A 22,674-nucleotide genomic window follows, 5' to 3' on the forward strand; every position below is an offset into this window, starting at 1 on the left:
TAGCCATCTATTATTCTTAGTATCGCCATTAAGCCCTGCATTTAAACGACGGCATCTCATAAAAAATAATGAAAATAAGTCAATAATAAATCTGTCCCCAAAAAGAAGTGAAATGACGCAGTTGCATGCAGCAGTGACGTTTGCTCTCAAGTGTGGTTAAACTCTTTGTAATCTTCACCTGTAACTTAACAGGAAGTTAAATTACATGCCGAAAAGCTGTCTAAGTACTGACAGCAGACCGGCAGCTTACGGCGTAAGAAGATTACCATTTATTTCCTCATTTTCTGGCCTAAAACAGACACCTACGCCACTCACCGTTTACCCTTACAGGCTCATTACATAAGTGGGCGTTACACGAACTCCACCCTCACGGGTGGGAAGGGCACGAGCGCCACCGGGCACGTCACGCATTCCGTGTCTACATGGCAGGAATCTCCTCATTCCCTGGATCATTCTCTCAGAGATCACGCTGCCGAAACCATGGATGTCTACTTTCTTCTCCTCGTGTCTTTTGTCTCTGTGTTTCACTTCAGCACTGCTGACCAGCCGTTGGAGGAAACAATAGTTGTCGCAAGTAGGCTAAGCTTATTGTTCTTATTACATTGGATTATTTACTAAATTTAAAATGTTTATTGTCGTGTACATTAAATGTGAATATTTTAAATATCAGATTTTTAACTGTCATAGCAGGATATATATAGCTTTGTATAGGCTATAGCCTAGCCTACTGTGTAATTATTATTGAGAGATTAGCCAAGTCTAAGATGTGAGAAGTAGCCTAAACTTGTAATTATGAGGGAATAAAAGTCATAATTCTGAGATATAAAGTCTCAATTTCGAATATTGTAGGTCTACTTTACAGAATACATTTCCTATCTAAAAAAAAAGGGGGGGGGGCATACTTGCAACATGGATAAAAAACAATCTTTGTTGTTATCATTTGAAGTAAAGTGCAAGTTTTTCGTGAACACAAACAATGCAAAATAAATTTCTTCAAAACCAAGTGCTGTCATTAATATTCCCACTCCGTGTCTCACAGGAAATGTGGAGCTTCTCGGTGGCTGGAGCGATGCCAACCCAGAGAGGGAAGATGTTCAAGAAGCTGCTAAAGAAGCTGTAGAGGCATTCAACACGAAGTCCAAAGCAAAGAAATACTTCAAACTTATCAATATCATATCGGCTCGCACTCAGGTAACGATACAGATTTCATATTTGTATACTGTTCATATGTGTAGACTATATTATGTGTACTAATCAACATTGATTAACAGAGAGTGAACATTTATGTGCAGGTAACCAATATGATAAACTACAAAATTGAGGCCACTATTGGAAAGACAAAATGCCGCAAATCAGATAATGCAAATATTGAGGCTTGTGGAATGGCAAAAAAGGTAATTTGTTTTTGATATATTAACAAAAATGCATACCGTTACTGTACGTTTCGTATGTTTTACTTTTTTTTTTTTTTGTATTTTTTTTTTTTAGCAACTGGCATGCAAGTTTGACATAACCCTTAACCCAATGAATGATGACCACTTGGTGCAGAAGATGATCTGCAGAAGATCCTCTTGAATTTCACATGGACACCAAGCTGCCACAGTTTTGCACTTTTGGATAGTTGACTAGACCACACATTCTTTTTCTTAACATAAACATTTTTTTTTTTTTCTGAGATATACTTTAGCTAATGTAGAATGGATAACTTTTGTAAAAGCTTAAAAAAACTCCCTTTGAAAGGAATTTTATATTTTGTTAAGTATCTAACTAAAATACTTTTTTATAAAAGGTGAGAATTTTATAGTGAAGTGAGATCAGTATTTATATGTAACCTATTGAAAAACAAATTATGTAATGACAAAATGATATGTGACTGTAAGTAATACATTTTTGCCAAGAAGGGTTTTAAAGTTAAGTTTAGAATCTGCCGTTGACGGATGTTTTCCAGAATTTTACAGTAAGCCAGTTGGAACTTATGAAGTATTACGCAAATTTTTTTTTTTTTACTTTTCCAAGAATACAATCTTGAGAGCAAACATAGCAACAGAGCTGTAGTTAATCCACAAATAAACTGCTAATCAAATACCAGTATTTTATTTGGTTTCTCTCATTATAAATATTGTAATTACATTTATGTAAAAACTATTTTACATTATATACACTACAACCACAAACTCAACAGTAAAGCCATGTTTGAAATGGCCTATATGCACTTTTGAACATCCCACAATCCTGATTTCTATCCTGAAGACTCCAGTTTCCATCTTATTTTACATTTATTGCTGTACCCTTAGACTTCATGTGGAAACAGTTTGCCATTGCCAAGAATTCATTTATACAGTTGTCTCAGTTTTGACCGGCATCTTTTTTTTCAAGCACTGCAACAACAGATTACGTTCCATTTCATACCTGTGAGAAAAAAAACGAAAAAAAAAAAACACATGTAAGCTTATTACTGGCGAATTATAAAGTCATTGGCCCTTGCTAAAAGCACATTTTGTTTTTCCTACTTTGCGATTATTCTTTGTTCTTCTTGATGCTCTTGCTCTTCCAGCTTCTGCAGAATTACTCTCAAAATGGGCATCTCTAAATTGAGATACTGAGCTACCTGTCAAAGCAGTGGGAACAGGACATTAGTTTAACTTTATTTGAGTAGGAAAAACACATTTCTGTCATGTCAGGAGAGCTTGTCTTACATCAAGGCTAACTTCCTGTTCGTCTGCATCCATGAGGAACATTTTCATAATTCTGTTTGATGGTCCCTGTAGAACGCGTTCCCACAGTGGCAGGTCTGAACTGCTCAACCTTCGTTTCTCTACCGACAATGGATTTAACAATCAGAAATGTGATTCTGTGAATGTCAACAAAGTCTAAACTAGGACAGAGAATCTTGGAACAAATTTTGGATGAATGATGACACAATTCTTACCAAATTTGGATCAAAAATTGGGATGGGGGGGGGGGGGGTATATAATTATAAAATAAACTACTCCAACAATTAGAACTAAATTAAGATTTAAAACTAGTTTGTTCCTTGTGATTTTTTTTTAAATTGAGGGTGAAAGCATTAAACTGAATCAAACAAACCTCCACTTTGATGAATGCAGTAGAGAGCAAATTAATTTGGACTGTTTTCTATCTGCATTTAAAAAAAAAAGATAGTGAGTGATAGCAGGCGTGGTAAGGAAATTTATCTGCATCACTTTCAAAGATTGGTAGATCTTATCCATTGTGATAGCTATTGGCCTTTTGCACCTAAGACTGTTTTAGTTGCTGCTCAAAGCCAGGGGATTTCATCCAAGGGCTGATCCTCAAAGACAAATAAGGTTCATTCGTCACCCGTTCTATGTGGCTCAGATCCCAGTTCCTATCCTTGGTTCCCGTTCTTGATGCATCTTGTAATCACAAAATGCTAATGACAGACACATCCGCCAGTGGGGCGGCAGTGGCTCAGTGGTTAATGTAGGTTGTCTACAAACCAAAAGGTTAATGGTTCAATTAACCTGGTTCCACCTGACCAAGTGTCGAGGTGTCCATGAGCAAGACACCTAACCCCTGTTGCTCCCGACGAGCTGGATGGTGCCTTGTATGGCTGACACCGCCGTCGGTGTATGAATGAATGGGTGAATGTGAGGCAATATGTAAAGCGCTTTGGTGGCCATTAGGTCTATGAAAGTGCCATATAAATATATAAATGCGCCATTCCATTTACCATTTACATCCTGTACGGGTCCATTTACAGCCGTCCAGCTTTCTGGCCTTGAAGGACTTCCTCAAGCAGTTAAGGGCTACAATTTCAAGCTACAATATCCTCAAGCTACAATATCAAGCTACAATATCCTACTGCAAGTGGTCAACACTATGGTAGTCACTTAAATTGTGTTCTGTCATGTGAACAGGCTAGCCCTGCAGGTTCTGCTGTGGGGACAAGTTTCTGTCCTTCAGGGCTAGACATTTGATTGTGAGCAAACAGATATGGGAAAGATTCTACGAAGCAGAAGTGGACCTCTTCACCTCTCAAGACATTGCAATTATCGAACATCAGGAGCCCCCAGGCATTTCATCCCAGCCTGAGCTGTGATGCCTTGATGTTTGGCCCCTGTGGGAGACCAACTGAGGTATGCTGGGTTTCCAGCTGATGTTGTACAGACTAATCTCAGTGCTAGGACTCCCTCAACAAGAAGAATCTATGCCACTAAATAGGGTGTCTTTGAAAGGTGGACCCAGTCCTCTGCTAGATTGTTTCACTACCGAAGTTTTTGCAGGAGAAATTATCAGCAGGCACATGCCCCGCCACTCTCAGTGGGTGCCATATTGGCTTGCAACTCCCTGATTAACGGGGTGCCAGTCAGGAAGCCCCCTCTGATTGCCAGTTTCTTTCATGGGGCCAGGCAACTGAGACCTCCTGTTAGAGTAACGATCCCTTTGTGGGATTTAGCGAGGGTCTCAAGGGTCTGGTCGAGACCCCGTTTGAACCTCGGGACCCTAAAGATGGTTTTCCTCATGGATATTACTTGACAAAATAGAATTTGGGGATTTGCAAGCTCCGTCGACCTCACCATGCTGGGTAGACTTTCCCCTGGAATGGTCAAAGTTATTTTTCATCCTCACTCTAATTATCTACCTAAAGTTCCAGCCCGTTCTCATCCCACAGCGCCATATAGGACACTTTTGCAAAAGCGTAAATATCCAACGCACATGGCACCCTTTAACGTGAAATGAGACGCAGATATATTTGGGCAGAAGGCGCCCCCTAGTGGTCTAACCCTTACCCTACACCATACCTAAACTTAACCATAACCGAAGCGTCTCATTAGACGTTAAAGGGTGCCATGTGCGTTGGATATTTACGCTTTTGCAAAAGCGTTGTATATGGCGCTTTGGGATGAGAATGCGTTGAAAGTTCCATTCTCGACTGTGCATCCGGGTCATTCTTAGAGCTTTCTGTCCACCGCCTTTCACTACACAGAAGCAGGAGAAACTTGACCGAATGTGTCTACTACGTGCTCTTCAGACTTACGTCCACTGCACTAGCCAGTGGTTTAAGTCAGGGCAACTCTTCATTTGCAATGGGTGTCATAACCTGGGCTGGGGGCGGTCTCCACTAAGCAAACAGTGTCACACTGGTTGATGGATACTATTACTCTAGCATACAAGATGTGGGGTCAAGCTTCCCCTCTAGGAATTAGGGCTCATTCTACCAGGGGAGTTGCTTCCTCCAAAGCTTTAGCAAGGGTCCTCTCAATACACATTCATCAGATTGTATAGCTTGGATGCTCATGCTACTTGAGTCAACATCCCAAGCTTCCTTGGCATGTTTGCCACACACTCACAACTGGTCAAACAAAAATATTTTCCCATAGCGCAGTCAAGTAACCTGAGATGTTATCTTGGTAATTTTTTTTTTTTTTTGCTGATATGAAAAATCAGGTACATTTAGCAATATAGTGGGCAAATGATGTATTTTACAATGTTATGATAAACTAATGCCTTTCTCCACTGACGTAAGTTGTTCAAAGCGTTTCTAAGGATACTGATATTTAGAAGGTAGTTGCCTGAACCTGAGATGGTGAATGGGATTATGGTTTGTGTAACATCAACACATTATTAGATGTCTGATAACGTAGTCAAGCAAAAGGCTGATCATATTCATTACTGTGATGTGCTGTATAGAGCAATACATTCTCTCAATACATACAGTACATTTACTCTTCCACTACTTCTTCTGAATCAGTTTCTGGTTCAAACATACATGACTGATTTAAACCAGTACTTCCACTTATCATTGTGCAGCTTTTGGATGAGGTATTCTGAGCTTATGCCTGTAGGTGGGGCTAATTTGCAAATTCATGAGTCCGCCTGTACTAAATGAAGCATTCAATGTTAATTCAATGTTGATATTATTCGTCCCATGTTGAAAGGCAAGACAGTGTTGGTGAAACAACGTTACAATGTCAATTTTGATTTAATTAGCAAAATTGAAACATAGGCCTATTTCAACATTGATTCAACCAAAGCACTTGAATACAATGAGCTGAGAAAGTGCAATTTCAGAAGTAGGAAATTTCCGAATACATGGAGACTTCATGATTTAGGCCACATAAAACTCAACAATCCTGGTGAAATATGTCGATAGAAGCTAGTACAAGTACAAATTTAAAGTTAAAAAGTTCACAAAACATGTTCCCCTTTGTTGACATTTACAGATTTATGTAATAATTATGTGAATTTCAAAAGTTAAACTATATAAAATACGCATCAAAGCAATAATACTGACAACATTATTGATCATTTACATTTGGCTTCAATGTCGGTCTTGTAGAAAAGGGACAGACCTTGTAGTTGTAGAAGTGTCCATTGATGGAGAAGCGATTATTTCTGTTCCTCTGACTTGCTACCATCTTCTTACTTTTCACCAGCGAGGCATCACTCACGGTACGGGTCAGATATGAACTTTCTTCAATGGTAGGCACAGCCCGGGAAGGCCTTAAAGTCTTGCTCTCGTATGTGATGTAGCCTGTAGATTTTTAATTATTATTATTGTTAAGGTTAAAAAGTTTGGGGGCACTAATGCACTCCATACTGACTACTTGTAATATAAGTATAAGAACCTTGAGTAGGATGTTCAAGTTTCGTGGATTCAGCTTCCTCCAGCTCATCAATACGAACATCATCAAATTCTCCCCATCGTGTCATACCCCTAATGGAACATAACATTTTATTAAATCACAAGCATGTACTCTAATGATAAAGCATAAAAAGACAAAATCTTTAATAATGATTTATAGGTCATTTTGTCATGTTCACTGTACAAATGGCTTAGTCTCATCTAATGCTCAAACTAGGCGCGCTCAACTACCAAGACGTTTCTTGGGTGCGAGTTATAAAACAGTGATCAATGCAAAGAAAAAGAACCGCACTCTCTAGTTAAATCTCATGAAGATTTATTCATTCACCATGTCCACACAGACGCGTTTCGGCCTAAGCCATCATCAGTGAGTGTGACTCACTAATGATGGCTTAGGCCGAAACGCGTCTGTGTGGACATGGTGAATGAATAAATCTTCATGAGATTTAACTAGAGAGTGCGGTTCTTTTTCTTTGCATTAGTCTCATCTAAGACAGAAAGTTTGTTTTGTGTCCATTGGCTTGCTGTTATAATGTTGCCTTATTTAATGGTTTTTTTTTAAGCAAACAACACTTGTTTGAAAAAAAAAAAAAAAACTGACAAGAGCTTATTTTCATCATGTAATTTTCATCCAAAAGCGATAATTCTGTCATCATTTACTCACCCTCAAGTTGTTCCAAACCTGTATGATCTCTTTCTTCTGTTGATATTTTGAAGAATGTTGGTAACCAGGCAATTGATGGACCCAATTGACTTCCATTGTATTTTTTTTCCAACTAGTGGTCCATCTAGTTACCATAATTCTTTAAAATCTAAAATATCTAACAGAAAAAAAGAAACTTTTGGAGCAACATGAGGGTGAGTAAATGATGACATTTTTTTTTGGGGGGGGGGGGGGTGAACCATAAGGATATTCAATTATTATGTACTTATTTATAATATAACTTTACTCATGTAAATGAGTATATGAATATTATTCATACACTCATTTACATATGAGTAATATTTTAGCAGATATTTTAAAGGTTATAGTCATTCTCTTTCTGGAAATAAACTTTTCTGGATGTCCAAATGTTCAATCAAATGCTCTCTATGAGAATGTCCCTCCCCTAATTCCACATACAAGAAGCAAATCATGTTTATTATGTAATCCAAATGCAAACTAAAACTAGACTACAGATTATGTCTTCGATATGTCCCACTCCATCTTTGTTTCAGTAGAAAATACATCAACGCACCATCACTTGGTTATAATATCATCACCATGAGAAATCACATGAAATCCAAACAGTCAAGTGAGGAAAGACAGCTGTCCACTGCATTACTGGACCCCGCGTGAGCCAAGATGTTAACTTATCTAATAGCAAAATGATTTTGAGACATACTTCCTTTTAAGTTTCGTTGAGGGAGACTGGTTTAAGAACAGAAAATGCAAAGTGCTGTTAGAAACACCGTTCTCTTTGTGTCTCTGAAACGTCTGTCAGCGCAGCGTCTTTTCTCACTTGAGCATAGTGCTGGCGGCGCCCCTGCAAGATATTATTGTTTTTCTCAACATAAACGTGAAACAATATAAACACGATAATCAATCATTTGCTGACTCGTGTGTGTACGTTCTACGATATCTGACGCAATTTGATTTATTAGGCTTTTTTTCCGCTTGCGCTGTTTGAGCATGCTTTTAATAATGCTTTTATATATTTTTTTTGTTTACACATTGGCCTACTGTTTATTGTTTTCAACTAAAAGAAAATTTTAATATATATTGTAAGCTTGTTGTGTATTGCCTAATTGTAAGCTTGTCCAGAAATGGTGACAAAAACGTAAAAAAAACAACTTATAAATAACGTCTTTTTCGTTAAACATAATTTAAACGAATAAACGAATATTCCATTTTCATGAGCCAGAATATTCGAATGCAATATTTTTGAAAAATGCCCATCCCTAATATATATATATATATATATATATATATATATTACTCGTATAGCATATGGCCACAAGCGTTCTGCGTCCCATTTATACAAACTCAATCTCAAACCTATGTCCATCTATTTTTTTCTGAGGACGGCATCTGAAATAGCAGCATAGTAGTGTTATGATACCACAATCATTTTTCCTTAAATTAATTTCCAACATGAGAAATGTATTTTCTCAAGCAATGAGAAAATACAGAGTTTGAGCCACTTCAGGAATCCTAAATTCTGCTATGATCTGTCTAAAACGAACAGCGTTTATTTTACATTATCTCAATTTGAAGAGTAAAAAAAAAAGGTTGGTGAATGTCAATAAGACAAATATGTTACGCTTGGCTGACCTGGACTGACCCTCCGTTGTTTTTTCGCTCATTACACAAAACCTACCTGTATCTCCAATTCTATTATCAAGTAAGGGAATTATAATGTCCTCTGAGGGAATGGAATAAAGTTTCACCCCCAGGTTCAGACAGCCAGTTAGTGCAAATGCCACTCACCACACAAACGGCACATAATGGCGTCTCATTAAAACAGCCTCAGTCCTTCATTTAGTGAAAAGGTTGAGGAGTGGACTTAGGTTGTTATTTTGTTTCTAAAATCATGGCCTTGGGGATTGTAGGAGAAGATGGTAATTATGCATATCTCCTTATATGACTCAGCCTTGTAATGCTTAAAAAGTTTGAGAAAACATTGAGAGGATGGTTTACCCCAGATTACACTCAACATGAGCCAAAGCCTGAAAATTACATCCCCTAATTTTAAGCACTACTATTCATATTATAAGAATCTGTCAATGTGAGAAGAGACTACATATTTTAAATATATACTGGCCATTAAGTGTGAACCGTATGATACAGCTGCTTTCTGCACAGTAAAGTATTCCCGTCATCATTTACTGACAGGAAATATAAAGGCTTAGACCTGAGTGCAAAAATGGAGGCTCTAGACCCTTCCAGAGCTGAGATATTGAGATATTTATAATGGCATAAATGCTACGTGGGATCTCAATATCTCGGTTCTGGAAGGGTCTAGAGCCTCCATTTTTGCACTCATGTTTCAGTCTCATGGCCCTCTATCAGAATCCAGAGTTTTGGGAAGATTGGAGAAACTTAATTTTTTGCCCGAAAAAAAAAAAAAACACGAAAGGGGTACCACTGTCGTTTTTTTTTTTCGGGTCGAATTTTTGAGTTTCGATATCTCAGCTCTGGAAGGGTCTAGAGCCTCCATTTTTGCACTCATGTTTCAGTCTCATGGCCCTCTATCAGAATCCAGAGTTTTGAGAAGATTGGAGAACCTTAATTTTTCGCCCGAAAAAAAAAAAACGTAAGGGGTACCACTGTCGTTTTTTTTTTTTTTTTGGGTCGAATTTTTGAGTTTCTCTAATCTTCTCGAAACTCTGGATTCTGATAGAGGGCCATAAGACTTAGACCTGAGTGCCAAAATGGAGGCTCTAGACCCTTCCAGAGCTGAGATGTGGAGATCCCACTTAGCATTTATGCCATTATAAATATCCAACACTTTCCCTACAAAAAAGGGGGGGCCAACGTGTTACATAAATCCCATGAAACTGCCTGAAGATCGGTTATAACAGTACACAACACACACATTCAGAGGCTTAAATAACTTGGAATATTAAAGGATGTATAGCCAAGCCAGGTGTTATCAGAATCCCGATATTGACACAGATCCATCACAACATGTCTTCATAATAGGGACTGAAGTGAGTGTTGGGAGTCAGGTGCTGGAGGAGTGGAGGAACGGATGTGAAGAGGACACAATCAGCGCCAACACGCACTCATCCACATAAACACTGATGGGCTTATTACACACAGCACTGATCTGGCACTGCACTACTGTGTACTAGATCAGACAGCAGGTGCACACGTGCACACACACACACACACACACACACACACACACACACACACACACACACACACACACACACACACACACACACACACACACACACACCGCAGTCAGTGTGTGAATCTCATCAAAACCAGATCCTGGTCACACTTCACCCCAAAATATAAAGCAGGAAATATAAAGACTTACTCCTGAGTGCCAAAATGGAGGCTCTAGACCCTTCCAGAGCTGAGATATTGAGATATTTATAATGGCATCAATGCTACGTGGGATCTCAATATCTCAGCTCTGGAAGGGTCTAGAGCCTCCATTTTTGCACTCAGGTTTAAGTCTCATGGCCCTCTATCAGAATCCAGAGTTTTGAGAAGATTGGAGAAACTTATTTTTTTGCCCGAAAAAAACAAAACGAAAGGGGTACCACTGTCGTTTTTTTTTTCGGGTCGAATTTTTGAGTTTCGATATCTCAGCTCTGGAAGGGTCTAGAGCCTCCATTTTTGCACTCATGTTTCAGTCTCATGGCCCTCTATCAGAATCCAGAGTTTTGGGAAGATTGGAGAAACTTAATTTTTCGCCCGAAAAAAACAAACAAAAAAAACGTAAGGGGTACCACTGTCGTTTTGTTTTTCCGGGTCGAAATTTTGAGTTTCGATATCTCAGCTCTGGAAGGGTCTAGAGCCTCCATTTTTGCACTCAGGTCTAAGTCTCATGGCCCTCTATCAGAATCCAGAGTTTTGAGAAGATTGGAGAAACTTAATTTTTCACCCGAAAAAACAAAAAACAAAAGGGGTACCACTGTCGTTTTTTTTTTGGGTCGAATTTTTGAGTTTTTCTAATCTTCTTGAAACTCTGGATTCTAATAGAGGGCCATGAGACTTAGACCTGAGTGCCAAAATGGAGGCTCTAGACCCTTCCAGAGCTGAGATGTGGAGATCCCACTTAGCATTTATGCCATTATAAATATCCAACACTTTCCCTACAAAAAAGGGGGGGCCAACGTGTTACATAAATCCCATGAAACTGCCTGAAGATCGGTTATAACGGTACACAACACACACATTTAGAGGCTTAAATAACTTGGAATGTTAAAGGATGTATAGCCAAACCAGGTGTTATCAGAATCCCGATATTGACACGGATCCATCACAACATGTCTTCACATTAGGGACTGAAGTGAGTGTTGGCAGTCAGGTGCTGGAGGAGTGGAGAAACGGATGTGAAGAGGACACAATCAGCGCCAACACGCACTCATCCACATAAAAACTGCTTGGCTTATTACACACAGCACTGATCTGGCACTGCACTACTGTGTACTAGATCAGACAGCAGGTGCACACACACACACACACACACACACACTGCAGTCAGTGTGTGAATCTCATCAAAACCAGATCCTGGTCACACTTCACCCCAAAATATAAAGCAGGAAATATAAAGACTTACTCCTGAGTGCCAAAATGGAGGCTCTAGACCCTTCCAGAGCTGAGATATTGAGATATTTATAATGGCATTAATGCTACGTGGGATCTCAATATCTCAGCTCTGGAAGGGTCTAGAGCCACCATTTTTGCACTCAGGTTTAAATCTCATGGCCCTCTATCAGAATCCAGAGTTTTGAGAAGATTGGAGAACCTTAATTTTTCGCCCGAAAAAAAAAACCGTAAGGGGTACCACTGTCGTTTTTTTTCGGGTCGAATTTTTGAATTTCGATATCTCAGCTCTGGAAGGGTCTAGAGCCTCCATTTTTGCACTCAGGTTTAAGTCTCATGGCCCTCTATCAGAATCCAGAGTTTTGAGAAGATTGGAGAACCTTAATTTTTCACCCGAAAAAAAAACAAAAACGTAAGGGGTACCACTGTCGTTTTTTTTTTTCGGGTCGAATTTTTGAGTTTCGATATCTCAGCTCTGGAAGGGTCTAGAGCCTCCATTTTTGCACTCAGGTTTAAGTCTCATGGCCCTCTATCAGAATCCAGAGTTTTGAGAAGATTGGAGAACCATAATTTTTCGCCCGAAAAAAAAAAACGAAAGGGGTACCACTGTCTTTTTTTTTTCGGGTCGAATTTTTGAGTTTCGATATCTCAGCTCTGGAAGGGTCTAGAGCCTACATTTTTGCACTCAGGTTTAAGTCTCATGGCCCTCTATCAGAATCCATAGTTTTGAGAAGATTGGAGAACCTTAATTTTTCGTCCGAAAAAAAAAAAACGTAAGGGGTACCACTGTCGTTTTTTTTTCGGGTCGAATTTTTGAGTTTCGATATCTCAGCTCTGGAAGGGTCTAGATCCTCCATTTTTGCACTCAGGTTTAAGTCTCATGGCCCTCTATCAGAATCCAGAGTTTTGAGAAGATTGGAGAACCTTAATTTTTCGCCCGAAAAAAAAAAACGTAAGGGGTACCACTGTCTTTTTTTTTTCGGGTCGAATTTTTGAGTTTCGATATCTCAGCTCTGGAAGGGTCTAGAGCCTCCATTTTTGCACTCAGGTTTAAGTCTCATGGCCCTCTATCAGAATCCAGAGTTTTGAGAAGATTGGAGAACCTTAATTTTTCGCCCGAAAAAAAAAAACGTAAGGGGTACCACTGTCGTTTTTTTTCGGGTCGAATTTTTGAGTTTCGATATCTCAGCTCTGGAAGGGTCTAGAGCCTCCATTTTTGCACTCAGGTTTAAGTCTCATGGCCCTCTATCAGAATCCAGAGTTTTGAGAAGATTGGAGAACCTTAATTTTTCACCCGAAAAAAAAAAAAAACGTAAGGGGTACCACTGTCGTTTTTTTTTTTTCGGGTCGAATTTTTGAGTTTCGATATCTCAGCTCTGGAAGGGTCTAGAGCCTCCATTTTTGCACTCAGGTTTAAGTCTCATGGCCCTCTATCAGAATCCAGAGTTTTGAGAAGATTGGAGAACCATAATTTTTCGCCCGAAAAAAAAAAACGAAAGGGGTACCACTGTCTTTTTTTTTTCGGGTCGAATTTTTGAGTTTCGATATCTCAGCTCTGGAAGGGTCTAGAGCCTACATTTTTGCACTCAGGTTTAAGTCTCATGGCCCTCTATCAGAATCCATAGTTTTGAGAAGATTGGAGAACCTTAATTTTTCGTCCGAAAAAAAAAAAACGTAAGGGGTACCACTGTCGTTTTTTTTTCGGGTCGAATTTTTGAGTTTCGATATCTCAGCTCTGGAAGGGTCTAGAGCCTCCATTTTTGCACTCAGGTTTAAGTCTCATGGCCCTCTATCAGAATCCAGAGTTTTGAGAAGATTGGAGAACCTTAATTTTTCGCCCGAAAAAAAAAAACGTAAGGGGTACCACTGTCTTTTTTTTTTCGGGTCGAATTTTTGAGTTTCGATATCTCAGCTCTGGAAGGGTCTAGAGCCTCCATTTTTGCACTCAGGTTTAAGTCTCATGGCCCTCTATCAGAATCCAGAGTTTTGAGAAGATTGGAGAACCTTAATTTTTCGCCCGAAAAAAAAAAACGTAAGGGGTACCACTGTCGTTTTTTTTTCGGATCGAATTTTTGAGTTTCGATATCTCAGCTCTGGAAGGGTCTAGAGCCTCCATTTTTGCACTCAGGTTTAAGTCTCATGGCCCTCTATCAGAATCCAGAGTTTTGAGAAGATTGGAGAACCTTAATTTTTCGCCCGAAAAAAAAAACGTAAGGGGTACCACTGTCGTTTTTTTTTTCAGGTCAAATTTTTGAGTTTCGATATCTCAGCTCTGGAAGGGTCTAGAGCCTCCATTTTTGCACTCAGGTTTAAGTCTCATGGCCCTCTATCAGAATCCAGAGTTTTGAGAAGATTGGAGAACCTTAATTTTTCGCCCGAAAAAAAAAAACGTAAGGGGTACCACTGTCGTTTTTTTTTTCGGATTGAATTTTTGAGTTTCGATATCTCAGCTCTGGAAGGGTCTAGAGCCTCCATTTTTGCACTCAGGTTTAAGTCTCATGGCCCTCTATCAGAATCCAGAGTTTTGAGAAGATTGGAGAACCTTAATTTTTCGCCCGAAAAAAAAAAAAGTAAAGGGGTACCACTGTGGTTTTTTTTTCAGGTCGAATTTTTGAGTTTTGATATCTCAGCTCTGGAAGGGTCTAGAGCCTCCATTTTTGCACTCAGGTTTAAGTCTCATGGCCCTCTATCAGAATTCAGAGTTTTGAGAAGATTGGAGAACCTTAATTTTTCGCCCGAAAAAAAAAACGTAAGGGGTACCACTGTCGTTTTTTTTTTCGGGTCGAATTTTTGAGTTTCGATATCTCAGCTCTGGAAGGGTCTAGAGCCTCCATTTTTGCACTCAGGTTTAAGTCTCATGGCCCTCTATCAGAATCCAGAGTTTTGAGAAGATTGGAGAACCTTAATTTTTCGCCCGAAAAAAAAAAACGTAAGGGGTACCACTGTCGGGTTTTTTTCGGGTCGAATTTTTGAGTTTCGATATCTCAGCTCTGGAAGGGTCTAGAGCCTCCATTTTTGCACTCAGGTTTAAGTCTCATGGCACTCTATCAGAAACCAGAGTTTTGAGAAGATTGGAGAACCATAATTTTTCGCCCGAAAAAAAAAACGTAAGGGGTACCACTGTTGTTGTTTTTTTCGGGTCGAATTTTTGAGTTTCGATATCTCAGCTCTGGAAGGGTCTAGAGCCTCCATTTTTGCACTCAGGTTTAAGTCTCATGGCACTCTATCAGAAACCAGAGTTTTGAGAAGATTGGAGAACCATAATTTTTCGCCCGAAAAAAAAAAACGTAAGGGGTACCACTGTCGTTTTTTTTTTCGGGTCGAATTTTTGAGTTTCGATATCTCAGCTCTGGAAGGGTCTAGAGCCTCCATTTTTGCACTCAGGTTTAAGTCTCATGGCCCTCTATCAGAATCCTGAGTTTTGAGAAGATTGGAGAACCTTAATTTTTCGCCCGAAAAAAAAAAACGTAAGGGGTACCACTGTCGTTTTTTTTTTTCGGTCGAATTTTTGAGTTTCGATATCTCAGCTCTGGAAGGGTCTAGAGCCTCCATTTTTGCACTCAGGTTTAAGTCTCATGGCCCTCTATCAGAATCCAGAGTTTTGAGAAGATTGGAGAACCTTAATTTTTCGCCCAAAAAAAAAAAACATAAGGGGTACCACTGTCGTTTTTTTTTTTCGAGTCAAATTTTTGAGTTTCGATATCTCAGCTCTGGAAGGGTCTAGAGCCTCCATTTTTGCACTCAGCTTTAAGTTTCATGGCCCTCTATCAGAATCCAGAGTTTTGAGAAGATTGGAGAACCTTAATTTTTCGCCCGAAAAAAAAAACGTAAGGGGTACCACTGTCGTTTTTTTTTTCGGGTTGAATTTTTGAGTTTCGATATCTCAGCTCTGGAAGGGATTAGAGCCTCCATTTTTGCACTCAGGTTTAAGTCTCATGGCCCTCTATACGAATCCAGAGTTTTGAGAAGATTGGAGAACCTTAATTTTTCGCCCGAAAAAAAAAACGTAAGGGGTACCACTGTCGTTTTTTTTTCAGGTCGAATTTTTGAGTTTCGATATCTCAGCTCTGGAAGGGTCTAGAGCCTCCATTTTTGCACTCAGGTTTAAGTTTCATGACCCTCTATCAGAATCCAGAGTTTTGAGAAGATTGGAGAACCTTAATTTTTCGCCTGAAAAAAAAAACGTAAGGGGTACCACTGTCGTGTTTTTTTCGGGTCGAATTTTTGAGTTTGGATATCTCAGCTCTGGAAGGGTCTAGAGCCTCCATTTTTGCACTCAGGTTTAAGTCTCATGGCCATCTATCAGAATCCAGAGTTTTGAGAAGATTGGAGAACCTTAATTTTTAGCCCGAAAAAAAAACCGTAAGGGGTACCACTGTCGTTTTTTTTTCAGGTCCAATTTTTGAGTTTCGATATCTCAGCTCTGGAAGGGTCTAGAGCCTCCATTTTTGCACTCAGGTTTAAGTCTCATGGCCCTCTATCAGAATCCAGAGTTTTGAGAAGATTGGAGAACCTTAATTTTAAGAACGAAAAAAAAAAATCATAAGGGGTACCACTGTCGTTTTTTTTTTTCGAGTCAAATTTTTGAGTTTCGATATCTCAGCTCTGGAAGGGTCTAGAGCCTCCATGTTTGCACTCAGGTTTAAGTCTCATGGCCCTCTATCAGAATCCAGAGGTTTGAGAAGATTGGAGAACCTTAATTTTTCGCCCGAAAAAAAACAAACGTAAGGGGTACCACTGTCGTTTTTTTTTCGGTCGAATTTTTGAGTTTCGATATCTCAGCTCTGGAAGGGTCTAGAGCCTCATTTTTTGCACTCAGGTTTAAGTCTCATGGCCCTCAATCTGAATCCAGAGTTTTGAGAAGATTGGAGAACCTTAATTTTTCGCCCGAAAAAAAAAAAACATAAGCGGTACCACTGTCGGTTTTTTTTTTCGAGTCAAATTTTTGAGTTTCGATATCTCAGCTCTGGAAGGGTCTAGAGCCTCCATTTTTGCACTCAGGTTTAAGTCTCATGGCCCTCTATCAGAATCCAGAGGTTTGAGAAGATTGGAGAACCTTAATTTTTCGCCCGAAAAAAAAAAAACGTAAGGGGTACCACTGTCGTTTTTTTTTCGGTCGAATTTTTGAGTTTCGATATCTCAGCTCTGGAAGGGTCTAGAGCCTCCATTTTTGCACTCAGGTTTAAGTTTCATGGCCCTCTATCAGAATCCAGAGTTTTGAGAAGATTGGAGAACCTTAATTTTTCGCCTGAAAAAAAAAACGTAAGGGGTACCACTGTCGTGTTTTTTTTCGGGTCGAATTTTTGAGTTTGGATATCTCAGCTCTGGAAGGGTCTAGAGCCTCCATTTTTGCACTCAGGTTTAAGTTTCATGGCCCTCTATCAGAATCCAGAGTTTTGAGAAGATTGGAGAACCTTAATTTTTCGCCCGAAAAAAAAACCGTAAGGGGTACCACTGTCGTTTTTTTTTTCAGGTCGAATTTTTGAGTTTCGATATCTCAGCTCTGGAAGGGTCTAGAGCCTCCATTTTTGCACTCAGGTTTAAGTCTCATGGCCCTCTATCAGAATCCAGAGTTTTGAGAAGATTGGAGAACCTTAATCTTTCGCCCGAAAAAAAAAAAACGTAAGGGGTACCACTGTCGTTTTTTTTTCGGGTCGAATTTTTGAGTTTCGATATCTCAGCTCTGGAAGGGATTAGAGCCTCCATTTTTGCACTCAGGTTTAAGTCTCATGGCCCTCTATACGAATCCAGAGTTTTGAGAAGATTGGAGAACCTTAATTTTTCGCCCGAAAAAAAAAAACGTAAGGGGTACCACTGTCGTTTTTTTTTTTCGGGTTGAATTTTTAAGTTTCGATATCTCAGTTCTGGAAGGGTCTAGAGCCTCCATTTTTGCACTCAGGTTTAAGTCTCATGGCCCTCTATCAGAATCCAGAGTTTTGAGAAGATTGGAGAACCTTAATTTTTCGCCCGAAAAAAAAAACATAAGGGGTACCACTGTCGTTTTTTTTTTTTCGAGTCAAATTTTTGAGTTTCGATATCTCAGCTCTGGAAGGGTCTAGAGCCTCCATTTTTGCACTCAGGTTTAAGTCTCATGGCCCTCTATCAGAATCCAGAGTTTTGAGAAGATTGGAGAACCTTAATTTTTCGCCCGAAAAAAAAAAAAAACGTAAGGGGTACCACTGTCGTTTTTTTTTTCAGGTCGAATTTTTAAGGTTTCGATATCTCAGCTCTGGAAGGGTCTAGAGCCTCCATTTTTGCACTCAGGTTTAAGTCTCATGGCCCTCTATCAGAAACCAGAGTTTTGAGAAGATTGGAGAACCATAATTTTTCGCCCGAAAAAAAAAAAACGTAAGGGGTACCACTGTCGTTTTTTTTTTCGGGTCGAATTTTTGAGTTTCGATATCTCAGCTCTGGAAGGGTCTAGAGCCTCCATTTTTGCACTCAGGTTTAAGTCCCATGGCCCTCTATCAGAATCCAGAGTTTTGAGAAGATTGGAGAACCTTAATTTTTCGCCCGAAAAAAAAAAACGTAAGGGGTACCACTGTCGTTTTTTTTTCGGATCGAATTTTTGAGTTTCGATATCTCAGCTCTGGAAGGGTCTAGAGCCTCCATTTTTGCACTCAGGTTTAAGTCTCATGGCCCTCTATCAGAATCCAGAGTTTTGAGAAGATTGGAGAACCTTAATTTTTCGCCCGAAAAAAAAAACGTAAGGGGTACCACTGTCGTTTTTTTTTCGGATCGAATTTTTGAGTTTCGATATCTCAGCTCTGGAAGGGTCTAGAGCCTCCATTTTTGCACTCAGGTTTAAGTCTCATGGCCCTCTATCAGAATCCAGAGTTTTGAGAAGATTGGAGAACCTTAATTTTTCGCCCGAAAAAAAAAAAACGTAAGGGGTACCACTGTCGTTTTTTTTTTTCGGGTCGAATTTTTGAGTTTCGATATCTCAGCTCTGGAAGGGTCTAGAGCCTCCATTTTTGCACTCAGGTTTAAGTCTCATGGCCCTCTATCAGAATCCAGAGTTTTGAGAAGATTGGAGAACCTTAATTTTTCGCCCGAAAAAAAAAAACGTAAGGGGTACCACTGTCGTTTTTTTTTTTTCGGTCGAATTTTTGAGTTTCGATATCTCAGCTCTGGAAGGGTCTAGAGCCTCCATTTTTGCACTCAGGTTTAAGTCTCATGGCCCTCTATCAGAATCCAGAGGTTTGAGAAGATTGGAGAACCTTAATTTTTCGCCCAAAAAAAACAAAACGTAAAGGGTACCACTGTCGTTTTTTTTTTCGGTCGAATTTTTGAGTTTCGATATCTCAGCTCTGGAAGGGTCTAGAGCCTCATTTTTTGCACTCAGGTTTAAGTCTCATGGCCCTCAATCAGAATCCAGAGTTTTGAGAAGATTGGAGAACCTTAATTTTTCGCCCGAAAAAAAAAACATAAGGGGTACCACTGTCGTTTTTTTTTTCAAGTCAAATTTTTGAGTTTCGATATCTCAGCTCTGGAAGGGTCTAGAGCCTCCATTTTTGCACTCAGCTTTAAGTCTCATGGCCCTCTATCAGAATCCAGAGTTTTGAGAAGATTGGAGAACCTTAATTTTTCGCCCGAAAAAAAAAAAAAAACGTAAGGGGTACCACTGTCGTTTTTTTTTTCGGGTCAAATTTTTGAGTTTCGATATCTCAGCTCTGGAAGGGATTAGAGCCTCCATTTTTGCACTCAGGTTTAAGTCTCATGGCCCTCTATCAGAATCCAGAGTTTTGAGAAGATTGGAGAACCTTAATTTTTCGCCCGAAAAAAAAAAACGTAAGGGGTACCACTGTCGTTTTTTTTTTTTCAGGTCGAATTTTTGAGTTTCGATATCTCAGCTCTGGAAGGGTCTAGAGCCTCCATTTTTGCACTCAGGTTTAAGTCTCATGGCCCTCTATCAGAATCCAGAGTTTTGAGAAGATTGGAGAACCTTAATTTTTTGCCTGAAAAAAAAAAACGTAAGGGGTACCACTGTCGTGTTTTTTTTCGGGTCGAATTTTTGAGTTTGGATATCTCAGCTCTGGAAGGATCTAGAGCCTCCATTTTTGCACTCAGGTTTAAGTCTCATGGCCCTCTAACAGAATCCAGAGGTTTGAGAAGATTGGAGAACCTTAATTTTTCGCCCAAAAAAAAAAAAACGTAAGGGGTACCACTGTCGTTTTTTTTTTCGGTCGAATTTTTGAGTTTCGATATCTCAGCTCTGGAAGGGTCTAGAGCCTCATTTTTTGCACTCAGGTTTAAGTCTCATGGCCCTCAACCAGAATCCAGAGTTTTGAGAAGATTGGAGAACCTTAATTTTTCGCCCGAAAAAAAAAAACATAAGGGGTACCACTGTCGTTTTTTTTTTCAAGTCAAATTTTTGAGTTTCGATATCTCAGCTCTGGAAGGGTCTAGAGCCTCCATTTTTGCACTCAGCTTTAAGTCTCATGGCCCTCTATCAGAATCCAGAGTTTTGAGAAGATTGGAGAACCTTAATTTTTCGCCCGAAAAAAAAAAAACGTAAGGGGTACCACTGTCGTTTTTTTTTTCAGGTCGAATTTTTGAGTTTCGATATCTCAGCTCTGGAAGGGTCTAGAGCCTCCATTTTTGCACTCAGGTTTAAGTCTCATGGCCCTCTATCAGAATCCAGAGTTTTGAGAAGATTGGAGAACCTTAATTTTTTGCCTGAAAAAAAAAACGTAAGGGGTACCACTGTCGTGTTTTTTTTCGGGTCAAATTTTTGAGTTTGGATATCTCAGCTCTGGAAGGGTCTAGAGCCTCCATTTTTGCACTCATGTTTAAGTCTCATGGCCATCTATCAGAATCCAGAGTTTTGAGAAGATTGGAGAACCTTAATTTTTCGCCTGAAAAAAAAAAACGTGAGGGTTACCACTGTCGTTTTTTTTTCGGGTCGAATTTTTAAGTTTCGATATCTCAGTTCTGGAAGGGTCTAGAGCCTCCATTTTTGCACTCAGGTTTAAGTCTCATGGCCCTCTATCAGAATCCAGAGTTTTGAGAAGATTGGAGAACCTTAATTTTTCGCCCGAAAAAAAAAACATAAGGGGTACCACTGTCGTTTTTTTTTTCGAGTCAAATTTTTGAGTTTCGATATCTCAGCTCTGGAAGGGTCTAGAGCCTCCATTTTTGCACTCAGGTTTAAGTCTCATGGCCCTCTATCAGAATCCAGAGTTTTGAGAAGATTGGAGAACCTTAATTTTTCGCCCGAAAAAAAAAAAACGTAAGGGGTACCACTGTCGTTTTTTTTTTCGGATCGAATTTTTGAGTTTCGATATCTCAGCTCTGGAAGGGTCTAGAGCCTCCATTTTTGCACTCAGGTTTAAGTCTCATGGCACTCTATCAGAATCCAGAGTTTTGAGAAGATTGGAGAACCTTAATTTTTCGCCCGAAAAAAAAAAACGTAAGGGGTACCACTGTCGTTTTTTTTTTCGGGTCGAATTTTTGAGTTTCGATATCTCAGCTCTGGAAGGGTCTAGAGCCTCCATTTTTGCACTCAGGTTTAAGTCTCATGGCCCTCTATCAGAATCCAGAGTTTTGAGAAGATTGGAGAACCTTAATTTTTCGCCCGAAAAAAAAAAACGTAAGGGGTACAACTGTCGTTTTTTTTTCGGTCGAATTTTTGAGTTTCGATATCTCAGCTCTGAAAGGGTCTAGAGCCTCCATTTTTGCACTCAGGTTTAAGTCTCATGGCCCTCTATCAGAATCCAGAGGTTTGAGAAGATTGGAGAACCTTAATATTTCGCCCGAAAAAAAAAAACGTAAGGGGTACCACTGTCGTTTTTTTTTTCGGTCGAATTTTTGAGTTTCGATATCTCAGCTCTGGAAGGGTCTAGAGCCTCATTTTTTGCACTCAGGTTTAAGTCTCATGGCCCTCAATCAGAATCCAGAGTTTTGAGAAGATTGGAGAACCTTAATTTTTCGCCCGAAAAAAAAAAAACATAAGGGGTACCACTGTCGTTTTTTTTTTTCGAGTCAAATTTTTGAGTTTCGATATCTCAGCTCTGGAAGGGTCTAGAGCCTCCATTTTTGCACTCAGGTTTAAGTCTCATGGCCCTCTATCAGAATCCAGCGTTTTGAGAAGATTGGAGAACCTTAATTTTTCGCCCGAAAAAAAAAAACGTAAGGGGTACCACTGTCGTTTTTTTTTTCAGGTCGAATTTTTGAGTTTCGATATCTCAGCTCTGGAAGGGTCTAGAGCCTCCATTTTTGCACTCAGGTTTAAGTCTCATGGCCCTCTATCAGAATCCAGAGGTTTGAGAAGATTGGAGAACCTTAATTTTTCGCCCGAAAAAAAAAACGTAAGGGGTACCACTGTCGTTTTTTTTTTCGGTCGAATTTTTGAGTTTCGATATCTCAGCTCTGGAAGGGTCTAGAGCCTCATTTTTTGCACTCAGGTTTAAGTCTCATGGCCCTCAATCAGAATCCAGAGTTTTGAGAAGATTGGAGAACCTTAATTTTTCGCCCGAAAAAAAAAAAAACATAAGGGGTACCACTGTCGTTTTTTTTTTTCGAGTCAAATTTTTGAGTTTCGATATCTCAGCTCTGGAAGGGTCTAGAGCCTCCATTTTTGCACTCAGCTTTAAGTCTCATGGCCCTCTATCAGAATCCAGAGTTTTGAGAAGATTGGAGAACCTTAATTTTTCGCCCGAAAAAAAAAACGTAAGGGGTACCACTGTCGTTTTTTTTTCGGGTCAAATTTTTGAGTTTCGATATCTCAGCTCTGGAAGGGTCTAGAGCCTCCATTTTTGCACTCAGGTTTAAGTCT

The 22,674-nt window shown here is 39.5% G+C and overlaps 1 protein-coding gene and 1 long non-coding RNA gene across 2 annotated transcripts; one reads left to right on the top strand and one right to left on the bottom strand.

The window, feature by feature from the left end:
* Window positions 1-356: 356 nt before the first annotated feature.
* On the top strand, window positions 357-2,088 carry LOC120483017 (cystatin-C). The gene is made up of 4 exons (XM_039677867.2): window positions 357-574; window positions 1,040-1,191; window positions 1,293-1,394; window positions 1,489-2,088. The coding sequence occupies exons 1-4, from the start codon at window positions 481-483 to the stop codon at window positions 1,573-1,575; spliced, it is 435 nt and encodes a 144-aa protein (XP_039533801.1). The 5' UTR covers window positions 357-480; the 3' UTR covers window positions 1,576-2,088.
* A 143-nt stretch (window positions 2,089-2,231) lies between these two features.
* On the bottom strand, window positions 2,232-3,139 carry LOC120482189 (uncharacterized). The gene is made up of 4 exons (XR_016149477.1): window positions 3,088-3,139; window positions 2,697-2,815; window positions 2,511-2,608; window positions 2,232-2,409 (listed from the first exon to the last, which is right to left on the bottom strand). It is a non-coding gene; the product is annotated as an uncharacterized LOC120482189 (long non-coding RNA).
* Between the last annotated feature and the right edge of the window lie 19,535 nt (window positions 3,140-22,674).

The sequence above is a fragment of the Pimephales promelas genome, chromosome 23, assembly GCF_988280905.1.
Source record: "Pimephales promelas chromosome 23, fPimPro1.hap1.1, whole genome shotgun sequence".
Taxonomy (NCBI): domain Eukaryota; kingdom Metazoa; phylum Chordata; class Actinopteri; order Cypriniformes; family Leuciscidae; genus Pimephales; species Pimephales promelas.

What these genes read in the sequence shown, in the direction of transcription:
- LOC120483017 (XM_039677867.2), top strand. Translation starts at nt 481, where the DNA reads ATGGATGTCTACTTTCTTCTCCTCGTGTCTTTTGTCTCTGTGTTTCAC. An exon ending in TCATATCGGCTCGCACTCAG is followed by an intron (nt 1,192 to 1,292) that starts GTAACGATACAG and finishes ATTTATGTGCAG; the next exon opens with GTAACCAATATGATAAACTA. An exon ending in CTTGTGGAATGGCAAAAAAG is followed by an intron (nt 1,395 to 1,488) that starts GTAATTTGTTTT and finishes TTTTTTTTTTAG; the next exon opens with CAACTGGCATGCAAGTTTGA.